The 16,868-nt window shown below is 40.9% G+C and overlaps 3 protein-coding genes across 3 annotated transcripts; 1 reads left to right on the top strand and 2 right to left on the bottom strand.

Moving 5' to 3' along the window:
* Positions 1 to 1,207: 1,207 nt before the first annotated feature.
* eef1g (eukaryotic translation elongation factor 1 gamma) lies at positions 1,208 to 8,773 on the bottom strand. The gene is made up of 10 exons (XM_079168063.1): positions 8,720 to 8,773; positions 7,632 to 7,790; positions 7,305 to 7,368; positions 5,980 to 6,122; positions 5,663 to 5,806; positions 5,414 to 5,543; positions 4,546 to 4,744; positions 3,085 to 3,257; positions 2,126 to 2,250; positions 1,208 to 1,583 (listed from the first exon to the last, which is right to left on the bottom strand). The coding sequence occupies exons 1-10, from the start codon at positions 8,729 to 8,731 to the stop codon at positions 1,425 to 1,427; spliced, it is 1,308 nt and encodes a 435-aa protein (XP_079024189.1). The 5' UTR covers positions 8,732 to 8,773; the 3' UTR covers positions 1,208 to 1,424.
* Positions 8,774 to 8,961: 188 nt separating this feature from the next.
* On the bottom strand, positions 8,962 to 12,264 carry polr2g (RNA polymerase II subunit G). The gene is made up of 8 exons (XM_079167269.1): positions 12,143 to 12,264; positions 11,704 to 11,813; positions 11,143 to 11,302; positions 10,663 to 10,713; positions 9,838 to 9,903; positions 9,607 to 9,678; positions 9,464 to 9,497; positions 8,962 to 9,319 (listed from the first exon to the last, which is right to left on the bottom strand). Exons 1-8 carry the CDS (start codon positions 12,152 to 12,154, stop codon positions 9,306 to 9,308), a joined length of 519 nt encoding a protein of 172 aa, XP_079023395.1. The 5' UTR covers positions 12,155 to 12,264; the 3' UTR covers positions 8,962 to 9,305.
* Positions 12,265 to 13,121: 857 nt separating this feature from the next.
* Positions 13,122 to 15,855, top strand: LOC306702309 (uncharacterized protein). Its single transcript, XM_079167894.1, has 5 exons — positions 13,122 to 13,328; positions 13,411 to 13,569; positions 13,651 to 13,750; positions 14,700 to 14,830; positions 15,033 to 15,855. The coding sequence occupies exons 1-5, from the start codon at positions 13,275 to 13,277 to the stop codon at positions 15,327 to 15,329; spliced, it is 741 nt and encodes a 246-aa protein (XP_079024020.1). The 5' UTR covers positions 13,122 to 13,274; the 3' UTR covers positions 15,330 to 15,855.
* Positions 15,856 to 16,868: the final 1,013 nt, after the last annotated feature.

Genomic DNA, 16,868 nt, shown 5'->3' with positions numbered 1-16,868 from the left:
AGGTTGCAGGTGTGGGAACAATCAATAAATGATCAAAAGTGCAATACAAACTACGGTATGGTTGGGTGTGTCCGATTAAACCAAATGGTTTGTATTCACAGTCCAATATTTACTCTGTTGAGACACAAATCCTGAAGCTTTAGAAATATTTCCATCTCATTAGGAAAGAAAGAAAAGTCTGTTTTTTGATTTAGGCATTCAGTCTGATGTGAAAAGAATGGCTGTATCTATATATATATCTATATATGCAGAGACTACACACATGCTCCATTCCTGTTAATGTAAATATCAACGATACCAACTTGCAGAAGTAGGCACCAAAACGTATTTCTACATTTAAGTGGGGTCAAAGTGTAGAACAGTTTTTATATCTGCCTGTAAAAAAGTCATCCTCAAATATAAGTTACAAAGAACAATGCAGCTTGATGCAATAAAATGTGGATTATCTTAAACCGTCAGTGTCTACTTAAATTATATTGTAGTCAGTATGCAGGCTTTTCTTTTTTACAAAGCTGTCTGTTAAACTTTGAAAGAAAGGCCCATGGCCTTGTACGACGTTTAAAGGGCATTCAAGTTCATTCGCGCTCTTCTGGAAAGTACCAGAAATATCAAAACAATAACCCATAGTTTGAAGCAGACAACATTCTTGTCTTTGAGCAAACCAGAGCTCAGCCCAGTAATTCTCTCTCCCTATTGATGTTCCCAATTCAACACGCTCAAGGGCTCCAATTTAAAGTCTTTGGCTGCCCCCTACTGGACTAAGAGAAGACAGCATCACTTATGTTGGTGTAATGGTGAAGAACTGCTCCTCAGGGACCAATTCAAGTGTTGGAAAACAAAACGGTTTCCCAGTAGAGATGCTAAATGTATTCACAATATCAGCAGTACAGGTGGAGAAATGTGTCTAGTATGATTCGATACCCAGCAGAGAAACTTTGTTTAACCGAGTCTTCTGGTTTAAAGTTTCACTCTTGATGTATTGCCAACCACACACGCAGCATTGCCAGTCGGTGTGGTCAGAAAGGCGCAGTTACACCATGCACCAGGGAACTCATGTTGGAAAAACAAGGTTTCACTTCTACTTTTGACTGGAAAAACTGCTGCAGAGCTCTTCATGATATTTTGCTCTTTATGTACACTAAATTGATTAATTGGTTATCACTCAAACACAACATTGAAAAAATAGACTTAAGTCAGACCACAGACATATCCCATAGATTGCATTGTGGAAAATGCTTTTATTTCGCAGGTCAAAACAAAAAAAACAGTTTGGGGCCACTGAGACAATTCACTCCAGCCTTAAACACTGTAATTCAAAGTCATTCTTGCAGTAAAGTAAGCACGTGGCGGCTGAAAGTCAATCAATTTTAAGTGCCGGACAGCAGAGCGAAGAGTGCTGTTGTTCAGACGTTCCCAGTGTCCTCTCACTTGAAGATCTTGCCCTGATTGAAGGCTTTACCCATGTGCTTAAAGTCACCCTCCCAGGCAAAGTACTCCTTCACCATGGTCTTGCACTCCTCGCTGTTTGAATCCAGCTTGCGCCAGTCATAAGATTCGTAGTCGATCTGCCAGTCTGGAGATAGCTAGGAGGAGAATAAAAACATGGTTTTAATATGAGTGAATTACCGAATTGGACCATCACATGGTGTGCATTGACATGCAGACCACGAGAGTGTCTGTGCATGCTTTACCAAATTCAAGAACGTCAAGCTAGAAAAGACTTACTAGAACATGGTCTCATGCAATCTTAATTGCAAGACTTAATTTAGCCAAAAGCCCTAAAAACATGGACACCCATCAACCTGAAACATCTAATATTTAGATTTTGGGAATCATTTGTGCCCATAGCATGAACCAGCCTTTACCTCACTGAACAGAGATGACTGGGATGAACATGGTCTCTAGTTTCTCTTCCCCTGTCAGATTAAGACTTGGTGCCATGACAGGACACTGCCTTGCCCAAAGACTGGGGATCTAAATAATCTAATCAAACAGGTTTTCACTCAGGAAACATTGGTTTAGCCGCAGCAGTACGTTTTAGCAACTATGCTCAAATCAGTGTGTCAAACACAAGCACTACGTGCTTGAGGGTAGGGCTGTCATCAGGTCAGGACTTTGAACTTACAGGGAAGGCCAGGTCCTGGCCTCTGAAGATCCAGATGCCAGAGATGCTGCTGTCGTTGTTGGTGCCAAACAAGGCGACACTAGCGAAGGCATTCTTTCGGAGTTTGTCCAGGCGCTGGAACATACCTGTGAAGAACATGGAGGGAGTCAAGACATTTTATTAAATCAATAGAAACAAGTCAAAACATTAAAAGTAATATAAATGACACATTGACCAGTGCAGTCATACATTTGAGAAAAGGACTTCATTGAACATTTTCTTTAAAGTTCATCTGGATGATCCACGACAACTTAAGGCCCACCGTCTCAGATACGGTCCAAACTGAAACACCTTTAGTGTCGTTCTCTCTATATAGGTCAGTCTGGTTACTGTGGCCATAGCATGAACCAGCCTTTACCTCACTGAACAGAGATGACTGGGATGAACATGGTCTCTAGTTTCTCTTCCCCTGTCAGATTAAGACATAGTGCCATGACTGGACACCGCCTTGCCCAAAGACTGGGGACAATATGCTCCCCCCCCCCCCCCACTAGAAGGGGGGTTGCCCAATTCTACAACTTTTGAGAAGCAACAGCCAAGATTTCAAAACTGACTTATTCCTAAAACAAGCACAAGCTTCGATCATCGACTAAGCCTGGTTTGTTATTCTTTGTTATGTATTCTGAGCATGATCTTAATGAACACAAGAGCTCAGCTACCCAGAAATATGGCAAAACTACTCAGGAACCTGGTTTATGTTACCATAAAACATAAACATGATGTACGCCACTATTAAAAAAACAGACCCATTGTTTTCGGACTATGGGAGCAAACTTGAACAAATGACGGAAACTCACACCAACACATGAGTCAGAGAAAATTCCCAGTATTTTTGCTCCAATAAGCAGGACCGAAAAAAATAAAACGTGATTCACTTTTGATTCATTGCGTTTGGTTAAACGGCTGCTGCGGAGTCTCACCTGAGATCAGGTTGCAGCTCTTGAAGGTAAGTGTGAGCTCCTCAGGATACTTGTACTGGCAGTACCAGATCGAGTAGCCCTCATGGTCGAAGTTCTCCCAGAAGTGGGGAATGGCAACTGTCATGGTGTCCTCGTTGGAATACTTTCTCTTGAACTCGTCCATGACAAACGCGCTAGAAAAGAAAAAAGGGAAAATAAGATTGGGTCATGAATATACATCCATTGTATTTTGACAATATTCTGTATAAAGCAGCACAACACAAAATCACACTGCACCTGAAATCTATTCTAATAGAGTAGCCTATCAAAGCATGCTCCCAATATTCTTGTTTGTAATCAAAATGATTGTCTAACATTTTTTGACAGAACACCTCGTGGCCTGTGTCAATACAGCCTGGAGAGTGCTTCATCCTATCGTTCTATGATAGTGCTCTGGATGCTTTTTTATCTTTTTATGACAACATATCACCACTCTGACTACTGTTGCATGATTAGCGACTAGGATCGCCCCTTTCAGGTTTATTATCTATTTGGGCTACCATATATTTGCGTGACTTGTTGCCTTTAAATGTTGTATGGATGCCCTCGTCACCGCTCAGTTTGATGGCTGAAAGATTAGAGCACGAAGCACAACGCTCACCAGCAGCATTGTGTCCGCCGGGCTGAGGTGATCATACAAATGAGCTTTTAGGCCTTTGTCATAATAGTGTCAGATATACAAGGCTCAGGATAGACCGACACTGGCTAAAGTCACCAGTGCTTCTGAAAAATTCATATTTTTAACTATTAGTACTCGAAGCGGCTACACTACAAAATAATATAAATTCAAAAAAGACACGTGGTGCATTTAGCACCTCCAAGGATTTTCAGCATCGACTAATCGCCACAGCCCTAGTCATAAAGGATACGACTAGACATAGCTACATGTTTGGTTCAACTTTTGATTCTTAATTACCCCTGCACACCAATTTCAACCATTTATTTTTGCAATTTAAAAGAAAAAATAATTTTGGAAAAGAGCATTGCTGTCGGCTTACTTAAATTGTAGGAGGTGGAAACTTAACATGTCTTACAGAGAAAAGGAACAACTGTAGATCTAGAAGTTTAATCTAGTCTGTGGCCATAGCATGAACCAGCCTTTACCTCACTGAACAGAGATGACTGGGATGAACATGGTCTATAGTTTCTCTTCCCCTGTCAGATTAAGACATAGTGCCATGACTGGACACCGCCTTGCCCAAAGACTGGGGATCATCCGTTTTCTGATTGGTGTTCAGCCTTTGCATTGAATATTCCATTGAATGCACCAAATAAACTCAATAATCTGTGGAAGTGATCAACTAGCAACCTGCAGACTATTGGCTCACCATGGGACACGGTTTGCCACTGCTCATCTATACAGTATGAGCTGAAGTGTGAGGAAACATGCTTTAGACAAGGAAATCATAAAGGTCTTGTTACCTCTTTGCCAGGTGTGCAAAGGGGTCCTTGGTTTTGGGTTCAGCAGCCAGAACAGCATCACATTCATCGATCTCCTCTTCTGGGGCAGGCTTCTTCTCTTCCTTCTTCTTCTTCTCCTGGGGCTTGGCTGCCTCTTTTCCTCCCTTCTCTTTCTTGGGTGGCGTTTCTTTCTTAGGCTGCATCTCTGCAAACTTCTTGGCTGGAGAAACGGAACAAAATATTGAAAACATGTTTTCTGTTCAATATTGCAATTATTTGACTTTGGACTCGAAACTAATAAAAACGTAAGCTGTTGTCTTATTAAAATGACCTGAGGTAAGTCTCTGGTTACTGTGGCCATAGCATGAACCAGCCTTTAAATCACTGAACAGAGATGACTGGGATGAACATGGTCTATAGTTTCTCTTCCCCTGTCAGATTAAGACTTGGTGCCATGACTGGACACTGCCTTGCCCAAAGACTGGGGATCATCCGTTTCCTCCAAAGAGTCGATCTTTGGAGATGAATTGTGAAGTACGGCAAGACATCGGCCTTTTGATTAAAAAGAGACTTTTCTGTCACTGAAAATGATTCAGTATTTCATTTACATTTTTGTAACATTTTAAATATAAGTAAATAGTTTGTCAAATGCCATCCAATTATTTTGGTGCAATCCTTTAACCACAACCATTTATCTTTATCTGCAGATTTAACTTCATTTTAACGAGACATGTAAACATAATACAGCCCTTCCAAAGGATGTATTTACACAACTTTGTAGTACCCGTCTTATCGAAAGGCAAGTGTATGTCAAATTGTATCTTAAATTACACCGTGTGATCCAGCAGCCAGCAACGTGCGTCTTCTGATGTCACTGCAGACTACTCACCATCAAACTGAGCCATCTTTTCACACAGCTTGACCTCGCCAAGGACAGTCTTGAATTGGGGTTGGTTGACACAGGTGGCAAACCAGCGAGTCACGTTGGGGTATGGCTGACGGAAAGAAGGCTCGAGGACCTACAGGGGTACAGAGGTGTGTCAGGTCTTCCTGGAGGGCATCCTAACTCATTCATTAGAAGAGTGCTGCAACAAAATAATATTTATTATTAACAGTTATGTCTGAGTGTATGCCAAACCTGTTTGTAGAGCCAGACCATGGAGCATGCCACAGTGATGTCAGCCAGGCTGACCCTCTCCCCCACCAGGAAGGTACGGGTGTTCAGGTGCTGGTTCAGCACTGTAAGGACCCTCTTCACGTCCTCCTTGGCCTGCTCTGTGGCCTGGACAGACCCAGACAGAAGAATGATTAATTAATCTACTACATGGTGAAGTGCCAAGTCTCAACTACAGCGCACGCCACTCAGGCCAAATAAAATGGCTACCAACCTCCCACCACAGCTAACAAATCATAATTCAAGTCTTTAGCTTAACCAGAAAATGCTGAGCTGCAAACCTGCTTGTTGAACTGCATGATTCCCAGAGTGGGGAAGACCCATGCGCTGGCTGGTGGGATGATCTCCGAGTCAGCAAAGCTCACCCACTGCAGCACCTGGGCAGCGGCCTGGGGAGTGGCACCACGCAGGGCATCATTGCTCACTGTGGGTGAAAGGTGAATATCTTTAATCATAATAGCATACTATTCTATATTTTGAACACTGAGCGGGCAGAAAGTTTGCTTTCATGGCATTAACTATGCATTCCAGTGTTAAAGTATTGCCTTCAACAGCATGCTTCACAAGCAGTTTCAAGTGCAGACTAGTTATAAAGTCTGATGGAATGCAGCGAACAGTGCAACATTTCAAAAGTTTAACCGGTCTATCAAGTATAACTAATAATTACACAGCAAAAGGTTAATGTTGGTGATTATCACAGAACAATTGAAATGATTTTTGGGACTGTGTAAAAAGAAAAGTCTGAGCCTTGTAGACCAGCTGCTGTAATTAAAGGTTTTGGATCGACCAATATGGATCATCAATGATCAGCAACAAAAAAACGTGATCAGGGATCTCTAAAAGTTATATTTGCTCCTTTTGTGAAACTAATAAAACTTAAGCAGTTCTGTCTTATTTCAATTACCTGAGGTAGGTCTCTTGTTACTGTGGCCATAGCATGAACCAGCCTTTACCTCACTGAACAGAGATGACTGGGATGAACATGGTCTATAGTTTCTCTTCCCCTGTCAGATTAAGACTTGGTGCCATGACTGGACACTGCCTTGCCCAAAGACTGGGGATCATCCGTTTCCTCCAAAGAGTCAAGCTTTGTTTCTATCTAGGTCTTTGGAGATGAATTGTAAAATACGGCAAGACATCGGCCTTTTGATTAAAAAGACTTTTCTGTCACTGAAAGTGATTCAGTATTTCATTTACATTATTGTAACAACCAAAAAAACACGATCAGCTATCTCTAAAAGTTATATTTGCTCCTATTGTGCTGATCCGATGCGTTGTACCGCCGATGACTGGATTAAATCTATGTGTGCATGGACCTATGATACGCACATAATAGAGCACAGTGACCTGCGCCACATAAGCTAGCTAGTTAATATTTGCAGTTTAAGCAATTTATGAATTTGAATCATTTGCGGACTCATGCGACGACCACAAATTGTTGACCTGTGGGAAACCGCGGAGAAACTGTCCCTCAAACCTAGCAGCAGTTACTCTGCTTCCTTTAAAACCTACGGTAATCAATAAATATGGACCTATTGGATGCACACCAAGATGAATAGTGCATAAGACACTTCAGTTAACCATGCGAGTACTAATAAAAACTTACAGTAGTGAGCAATGGCATTACTCTCAAACAGACAGAAACCATCATCTCCCTGGTATGCAGGTACCTACAAACAATGGCAGAATTCAAGAATGATTTAACACATTTTATTCCAGAGAATCAAGCAATTTAGTGCATAATGAGATGTTCGCAACAACCGTGACATAGTCAAAGTGGTTACAACCTTTCTACTTAATTGCTTTTATTATTGCTTATGATAATTGATTGCAGTGACTAATTTGCCATTGCCATTGAAGACACACACTAAGAGCTACCAGATTTTTTTTTTTTTTTTTAAAGGTCCAACAAGCACATCATAATCACACCAACCTTGCCCAGGGGGAAGTTGTTAAGGAAGGCAGGAGTGCGGTTCGTCTGCCCGAAGGTGAAGGCAGGGGAGTTGCTGGCGACTTTGAGGCGAGCCCCACTGTACTGGGCTGCAATCTGGGCCTTGAAGGCCCGCCAGTTCTCTGGGTACGTGTACAGAGTCTGGAGAGGGGGAGAAAATAGCAATTGTTTAACTTAAAAATACACATGGTTTCAGCATACATGCATCACATATTTGCTAGCAAGTTGTGGCAACATTAAGATGGGTTCATGCCAATAACTCACAATGGTTTGATACCAAAAAAATTATGTATTCTGGCTGTATTCGAGTTCTATTACATTATAAAATACAATATGAAAGGTCTTAACACGCTGACACATCTATGAAAATACAAGTGGTGCTTTAAATAAATCCACAGAACCAGTTTCAGTGACATAGCTTGGTCTGGTAGTGTTCTCGACACAAATGGAGGATGCTACCTAAACCTGGACGCACGACCATTTAAATCGGACTAGGTTGGAATGGGAGCAGGGTGAAGAGTCGAGTTTATTTAGATAAAACTAACGGCTACCAATGCCAAATGCACGTTAACAACGAGCCAATGCCAAATAAACGTTAACTACGAGCAACTATCGTTTCACGTGGTTTTCAGCTTACTTTAAATGCTAGCTAACAATACCGGTAATATAGCTTTAGCCAAAATAGCTTTAGACAAAGACAGTACCGGTTTGTCGTAGACCTTCAAACACAGGACATAAACACTAAGGTTGTGCGAAATTACCTTTAAGTGCAACAATACGTTTTTACAGCTTGATATTAGTCACGGTAACGTGGCACAAGCCTGGGTCGGAAGAGGAGCGTCATTCTCTGTGAATGCTACGGCAGGATAGCAAAAAAGCTAACCTTAGTTTACACGAACACTGAATGAAATTCTTCGTAAATACGCTCAATAACGGCTACCTAACAGACATAAAGCATCGTTTACGTTAAAGGGACCTCAATAGCAGTGCAGATGGGCCTGATTTACGGCGGATTGCGCCAGGAAAGTTAAAAGAGAAACCCCAAATGTGCATCTTTCCATCGTACTCACCCCCGCCGCCATCTTCAGGACGAGAGAAAGAAAGAACGAGCGCTCTACTGACGTATTTACGTCCGCGAGTCGTGCGCGCACTTGCGACGTTTCCGCGTTCACGTGTCGCCTCGTGTTCTACAGGGTGGTGCTTTGCCACATCACACAGATGCAGTTGTGCATCAAGTCTCTTTGCAGATTAAGAAAGAGCAATGCTCTGACATATTAACATGCTGAGACATTTAAAACCGATACAAAGATACAACAAATAAAATACTTTATTACAGTCAGTGTACAAAAAACAAAACCATATATAGTTGAGATAGAAATTGTGAATTCTACAAAGAAACAATACATGTTCTGCTTCTGCATTGTATGCCATCTTGCTATAGATTTAGCAAACATTATCCTGGATTTTCTTTGACTCTTACACTAGTTCCAATAAAACAAATGTAAGCTGTGCAGCATTATAACAAAATGATGTCGCTATGGGGCTTCTCCACCCGTCACCATATCAATCAGTGTAGAAAAATATTAATTTTAACAACGAAATAACTAAGCTACAACATAAAATGTCCCAAGTGAAATGTGCTCCGTCTGGGGCGAATCAGCTCACAAGACCTGGAAGTAGAGAAGGCAGGTTCAGCAATCATTTATAAAACAGAAAATAAAACATTTGAAGCTAAATCACATTATTGTGCAGAATAATTTCACATTCACGAACAGATTCAGAACCTGTATGACTATATTCTGTGTAATACTCACCCAGATAATCATCCATGAGAGAACCGATGGCAAACTGAAAAACAAGAGAAAAGCTCATTGTTAACTTCTGTTATATTAAGATACAGTACATCACTTTAATAAACTACTGTGTAACATCTGATCCGAAGAAGAAAAACACTTACAATGTCATTCTTGTCCACTCTTGTTCCCACAATCTTTAGCCTAATCTCATCATCTTGCTGGATTACAATGTCCTTGAAAAGAGGAGAAAACATCCAAGACTCAGGAACAGTAACATAACAGGAGCACAACAGTATGCAGCACTGCAACTACTTTGTATACAGAATGTATGGCATTATACTCTTTATGTTTTCTAAAAAAATACTTTGTTTAAACAATTTATGAATTCTTACCTCATCAACTGTCTTATAACAAGGAGGATTGGAGTTGGGGTCGAACTCCATTTCTGAAGGGATGGACTGAAAAAAACAAAGTTTCTTGTGAGATAAAGATTAGAGATCAACAGACAGTGGACTTTTAAAGGCAGATATAATAACAGTTTGGAACAGGAATTAGCTGACATCTTAATAATCGGCCACATCAGACTCAAAGTAATTAAAAAATAAATCTGGAACTGAACATCAAAGCATACATTTGTCATTACAAATGTAATCATTAGTAAAAAGAAGATCCTGTGTGTAAGTGGATCGATTACATCATTGTGAATATGTTTTATTTATTTGCAATGGGCGATGTGCTGTTCTGTAGCTTATGACTGGACAGGATTATTAAATGCCACTCATCAATATTCATGCACATTCCCGAGATACGGAGGATCCTTAAGTGTGCGATTTCATTTCATGAATGGATAGTTACGTGTCTGGATTTGGAAAAGAGAATGTTAATTGTTAAATAAGTAACAGTTGAATGATTTATTTTCCTCCCTGTCTGTCTGCCCGTCTTGTATCGTGGACAAAGAGCAGATAGCGTTGCGTTATATATTCAAGAAGTAACTTTTGTGTGGAGAAGTAAACTGATTATTGTTTGTCAACGGTGATGTATGTCCCCGCATGACGGGTGGCGGTTGTGCAGCCATGAGCCACAATCAGAGCCCAGTTCAACCGATGACGATTATATGCAAAACGTCCGATTAAATCGGTCAACCTCTAACAAAGAGATTAAACCGAAAAGCCTATAAAAAGCTAACGGTCATAACTATACATTTCATGCTGACTCACGTGGCGAGATATGAAGCAGGACATGGGACCAATTTCTGTGAACAATCCAACCTGCAAGAAACAGAGAAACATATCCACTATCAGCTATTTATCACTTAGTAAATATTCAAAACATCAACCACTACAGAAGCATAAACTCTCCACTTAACTGGAGGCATATTTACTATGATAAAGTTAAAAGATATAAATAAAAATATAAATATGGGTATTTACAATTATCTATCTTATCTTTATTACAAAGCACCTTGTTTTACTTTTTAACAACATGAGTTTTAGCCATTAATATAGCCAGTTACATTACTGTGCCAAGTCTTCAGAAGCAAATATACATATTTTGACATTAGACAATTAGATAAAAAGCAGTGCCGTGTCAAGTTGATTTATTATAATATCAATATGTCAGATTTCACATGTCATCAGATACGATATGTTCCAGCTTAAACATCTGCATCGTGGCCAGTAAGCTGTATTGTCCCATACCTTGTTGACCTGAGTGACCACAGCGTCAACCACCTCCCCTTTAAACGGGCGGAACACAATGGCCTTGTACTTGACGGGATAGAGGACAAACCCTCTCCCCGGTTGTATTACACCTGCCCCGATGTTGTCAATGGTGGTGACGGCGATGACAAAGCCATACCTGAAGGGAGGGACACACATAAATCAATAACATGTGGGAATATAAATGCAATTTAATAACTTCCTTGTGCAGTTAAATACTGTCTTGATGACTTAAAGGATAAAATATCGCCCTTGATCTGTTGCCTTTGATTGTGTTTTTTTTATTATTGCGAAGTCAAAATTCAAAGTTTTAAGCAACTTTTGCCATAGGCCATAATTTAAAATGACTAAAGTATTTCAAATTATTACACATATTATGACACGGAAATGTCCATTTCTGCCTCTTCCTGAACGTCTGCACACATACACACCTGTGCATAGGGTTTAAGTTCACTACACTTTAGTAACACATGTTACAACCTAAACTAAAGCAACATTCCACTGAAATGACAGGTTAACTCGAGTCTCGCAGCCACTCACTTGCCAGTGCAGGTACCCTCCACTTCTGTGAACAGCTTCTGCTTCACGGTGTTCAGGAGGTTAGGGCCAAAATACCTCGGATGTAGTAAGATTTCATGCTCCAAAGAAATCTGATAACACAAAACAATACACGCGTTGTAAGACACCGCTTGCATTGATAATGCGGGCTGCACACTGTTAGAGATGTTATGCTGTTTTAAGGTATGTGATCCTACGGTGGCCGCCACACTGCATCTGGTTAATCAAAGACGAGATAGCTGGTGGTGTTTCTGCCTGGCTATAAAACAACAACGCTAATCACAGCGTGGAGGATTTTGAGAAGTTGTGTTGAGCTACAATAGCTACGCTAACCGATCACGCTCGGCACACATTGATAAATCAAAACACCACTACACGGCTAATATCCGGCTCACACGCGGAGGGTATTACACATACTTACATGGTAAAACATTTTGCTGTAATGTTCAATTCGTAATTTTTTTTTGTTTTGATAAATTATCCAAAGCGTTTTGACAGAATCCGGCGCTCAAACGCGACCGTTCGCTGTTAAGTCATTTCCGGGGCAAAGGGTAGATAGATGGGCTTTTGTTGCTGCCAGTGCGCTCCACACTGACTCCTGGCGACGAGGAGCGGTACTGCATGAGAGTGGGGCCAGATCATAGACTGTATATCGGGACAGATCATAGACTGTATGTATGGACAGATCATAGACTGTATATAGGGACAGCTCATAGACTGTATATCGGGACAGATCACAGACTGTATATAGGGACAGATTATAGACTGTATATAGGGACAGATCATAGACTGTATACAGGAACAGATTATAGACTGTATATAGGGACAGACCGTACAGACCCGAGACCAACCAACTTGATGGTCGTGTCTAGAATGTAAGCCACAAATTGCAAAACTGCGATAATTCTCGTGGGTACAGGACCCTTCAAATGCACGCCCCTATCTTGAAGTCCTACCTCGTACAGAAGGATCAAGTGTAAAAGCTTTATAACACAGGGATTGCAAAAAAGAATGTCACAGGAAACAGAGGCATGTTTTTTTAATCTTTTTTTATATAGCCAACATTGCAGCAGGAGCCAAATACAAGAAGGGACAGGAGAGACAATGTGTTAATAGCATCATGCCATACGGAGCGGTCAGAAAGGGGAGTTACAGATCATTTATTTAAGTCAAATCTCACTGTTGGAAATTGTTAAACAACAGAATCTGTAATCAATTTTCAACATTGTATTGGACTCTACATAATGATATAACGCACACAGTTGAGGTCTACAAATATACTGTGGAGGGCAGCAACAGGCCGTGGCTGCGTCTAGTCTGCCGCAAATTAAACCGAAGAAGAAGAAAAAGAACTATGGGCGTGACTCAGTACGAATCTATGATTGGCTGTTTGACTTGACTTACAACATCAACGAAGTAAAAACAATGTCACTGACAGTTGTAAAGACTGATACATAATATATATTTTACTTAACTTCAGTTAAGTGGGAAGACTTGAAACTAGCGTTAACCGAGCAAACCGTCTGTTTCTGACGCTCCTCTTTCGGACTGAAATGGCGAGCACTCTCGTGTCGAAGTTGTTTCGTCCCCATATGTTCACACAGCTGGTAAGTTATCGATTGCGTTTCTACTGAGCTCTGCTAGTGCTGTTTCCGTATGACTCGTGTGACTCTCCTGTCTTCCGTCCAGGCGTCTCTCCGGTCGGTTCGCGTGCCTCGACAGAAGGCAGCGGGGATCAGGCTTCTCTCCAGCGATCCGCCACCGGAGAACATCAGTCGGTATCCAGTTCCGTACAGGAAAGATCTACCTTATGACATAGTAGAGCTCATGGAGGAAGTTGAGTCAAAGGTATAGAAACAAAACAACGTATTAAACTCTTCAGATCAACTCTTATTTCAACTGCTAAACTTCACGTTTATTTCTTTACAGGGAGGATTTTTGCCCAATGTCTTCAAAGCCCTTTCTCATAGACCAGCAGAGTTCAGAGCCTTCTTTGCTTACTACAATGAACTAATGAACAAAGAGACAGGTGTGTGTGTGTGTGTTTTTTTTTGTTATGCTTCTCTGTGGTGGCAGTTAACGCAAGTGGTGTTACTCGGGAGCGGTGATAGAATTTCTCGGCATCCTGAGGACAGCGCTTGGGCTCCTGAAACATGCTCCAGGGCCCCAGCATTCACACTTTACCCGTTATCCGGCTACTAGGTCAGACTTCACATCACCCACCACTTAAGTAAGCCAAGATGTTATTTGTCTTCCTTTTTGTTGGCAGTAATACAGACTCCTTTTACAAGGCTGCACCCTGTTTGGCTTGTGTTATGTACTGCATTCCACATGGCACTGTGGGGTTTGGTGTGCAACCAGTGGAAGGGTGGAAATGTGATCAGACATATGATTCAATAATGCAGATTGCATCTGGTCTCTCACAGGATCTCTGCACACATAATTTACATTGTTTACCTCTAGTTGGGTTAGATGGTGTAGCCACTATAAGAAAGAAAGAGTAGTGTAATTGTCAGCTGGCTGGCTGCTGCATGTGACTGCTCCGTGCCACTCACTACACGTACAGTAGACGTCCATCCAGACGGGGAGACTGCAGAGAAAGTATCAAACAACTATCTGGCTTTTTCGTTACATGTGTTAAGCCATATTGGCCTCTAAGCATTCACACTTACAATTTACAATAAAAATCTACGCTGAACAACACAATCAAACACTAAAGCCTCAGCATTCTCTTCCCATCCCACTGTCTCTACTAAACGGAACATCATGAACTTGTTTTGTTTAAGAATGTTGTTTTTGGCATTGTAGCCACTTCTTGAATATCATGGATCTGTTCCAAGAGGAAGTTTCTCTTTTATCTGTAGAACCATATTGACTAAAACCAGCCAGCCAGCTCTGATGCTGTGTACTTTATATATTCTTGTTGTGTAAGTGTATGTTATTGTTTTCATATTGATATGATGTCTACTGTGTTCCAGGCGGACTGACCAAGGCAGATCGTGAGCTGATTGTAGTAGCTACCAGTAACCACAACAAATGTCTTTACTGTGTGGTATCCCACAGTGCATTGCACCGCATCTACTCTAAGAAACCCACTCTTTGCGATCAGGTATAAACTTTTAATAGATTTTGACTTGCTTTTTACAATACACAATTACTGCAGTTGTCACAAAAGTGTAGTTAAGTTATGCTAGACATTTTAATCAATCAGAGCAAAACACATTTTTTGGTGATTCAAAAAAGTTATATATTAAATAAATCACTTACATTTCCCACTATGTCTAATTATCTACCTCCCTATTTTCACGCAGGTCGTTGTTAACTATGAGAATGCAGAGCTGTCACCTCGGGAGAGCGCCATGCTGGACTTTGCGATGGCTGTGTGTCGCAGCGACAGCATCACAGAGCAGCATTTCCAGTCTTTGGAGGAAGTGGGCTTTGACCGTGAGGATGCGTGGGACATCGCTGCCATCGTTGCTTTCTTCGCCATGTCCAACCGGCTCGCCCACCTCACCGACATGAGGCCAAACTTAGAGTTTTATAACATGGGCCGTATACCAAAGGACAAGAGCAAGAGCAAGGACAAGGGGAACGTGAAAGGGGAGTAGCATTACAAGATCATTGATATTTTTGTAAATGTCTCAAATCAATCAAAAGGTTTTTTTTGCCGGCCCTCCACTTTGAGCATAGCATGTCAAATTGAGGATTTTGCAAAGCTCCACTAACTATATGTGCTGTAGATGTAAATTGTGTCTTAATCCATATCATTTTTTGATCGTGTGACTTTGACATTTTGAATTTTAGGCGGCTCTGGTTGTGGGGAAACGTTACTTTTTTTTGCAGCTGGTTGTTCATTACGTTACATTTACTGAAAATGTCATTGTTGTCTTCTAACTATCATGTTTGTGTCTTATGAAACATGATCACATGAAACTCCGAATCTCCAGCCAGCTCTTTATTTCCCTGTTGACAAGTTGAGTGCTTGGTGTTGCTCAATGCATTGTTACTGTGACCACCAGGAATAGTGTAAATAAGTTGCTGACATTGTTCACAGCAATGTTAGATGGTGTTGTAAAGTTTAAAACTGCTTCTCAAAGCCTTTCCTTTATCTTTTAAATAAACTATTTTTCTTGATAATATGAAAGAGTTGGCACTTATTTTTCTGACTTTACCACTTTTATTATTTTTTGGAAATAGTTGATTTTAACAGATCACCTGTATCACAGTTCGCTGCTGGCAGGACGGTCAATGGTGGGACAAGTAAAAATGAACAAATCACACAATGTTGGTGAAGTACTGTGTATCACTACCAGATGGCACCACATCCATGCACACTGTCTGCATGTGTACACTGCTAAACTATGATTTACAGATGACTGATTTTATACCCCATAAGAGCTGCATAAGTGAGAGACATTAGTCAACACAGCTTTATACAGTAGAGAGGAATAAATATTTATTTGCTATTATTAGTTAGGCTCACACATGATTGGTGCAATCTTAGCTGTCATTTTCTATGTGATGTGATGAATCACTGTTCCTGATCTAATTTCTGTGTGCTAAACAACAATCTCTCCCAAAGTTTATTTTCTGGCAACCTACTTTTAATGCTGACGTCCCCTGTGCTGTCTATTATCCACAGAGATACAAGTCAAACATGACTGCAGGCGTCGCCTACGGTTTACTTTGGTGTGTGAGTGATGTCGGAGTTACAAATACTGGGTTGCAATGAGAGCGTGTGTGCAAATTGTCTTATTTGTGTGTGTGCATTTGAAAAATACCAAATTCACTTTGATATTTAAGCGTTATTCACAGTTGAGGAAATGTGTTTGGTTGTGAACAAAGCTCTGGTGAACGACAGTCCAAAAGAATCCAAATGATGTGTTGGTATCAACATGTTGAGTGACAATCTGAAAGTCATCCAAACTCGATGTTTTCTTCAGTGAGACGCTTCAAGTATGCACACACTCACACTGAAGCTTCCTCTGAGCTTAAGACACATTGCTAAATCGCCTGAAACCTAATCTATCGACTTTAGTAAAACTGATAGCTTCCTCCCAGGGCGTCTTCCATCCTGTCCTTATCCACCTTAAGTGTCATAATGTCTAAAGAACTGCTCATGTTCTAACTCGTCATTAGGCACAAAC

Source organism: Pholis gunnellus (genome assembly GCF_910591455.1).
Source record: "Pholis gunnellus genome assembly, chromosome: 10".
Taxonomy (NCBI): domain Eukaryota; kingdom Metazoa; phylum Chordata; class Actinopteri; order Perciformes; family Pholidae; genus Pholis; species Pholis gunnellus.
Note: the sequence above shows the minus strand (reverse complement) of the source record. Positions and strands in the feature narration are given on the sequence as shown.

Excerpts from the sequence above, each read along its gene's own strand:
- polr2g (XM_079167269.1), bottom strand. Across the intron at positions 11,303-11,703 it reads GAGGGTACCTGCACTGGCAA|GTATGGCTTTGTCATCGCCG; the intron begins GTGAGTGGCTGC and ends CCCTCCCTTCAG. Across the intron at positions 9,498-9,606 it reads GAGTGGACAAGAATGACATT|TTTGCCATCGGTTCTCTCAT; the intron begins GTAAGTGTTTTT and ends CTTGTTTTTCAG.
- LOC306702309 (XM_079167894.1), top strand. The coding sequence starts at position 13,275 with ATGGCGAGCACTCTCGTGTCGAAGTTGTTTCGTCCCCATATGTTCACA. Across the intron at positions 13,329-13,410 it reads CCCATATGTTCACACAGCTG|GCGTCTCTCCGGTCGGTTCG; the intron begins GTAAGTTATCGA and ends TCTTCCGTCCAG. Across the intron at positions 13,570-13,650 it reads TGGAGGAAGTTGAGTCAAAG|GGAGGATTTTTGCCCAATGT; the intron begins GTATAGAAACAA and ends ATTTCTTTACAG.
- eef1g (XM_079168063.1), bottom strand. Across the intron at positions 7,369-7,631 it reads ACAACTTCCCCCTGGGCAAG|GTACCTGCATACCAGGGAGA; the intron begins GTTGGTGTGATT and ends CATTGTTTGTAG. Across the intron at positions 5,807-5,979 it reads TCATGCAGTTCAACAAGCAG|GCCACAGAGCAGGCCAAGGA; the intron begins GTTTGCAGCTCA and ends GGGTCTGTCCAG.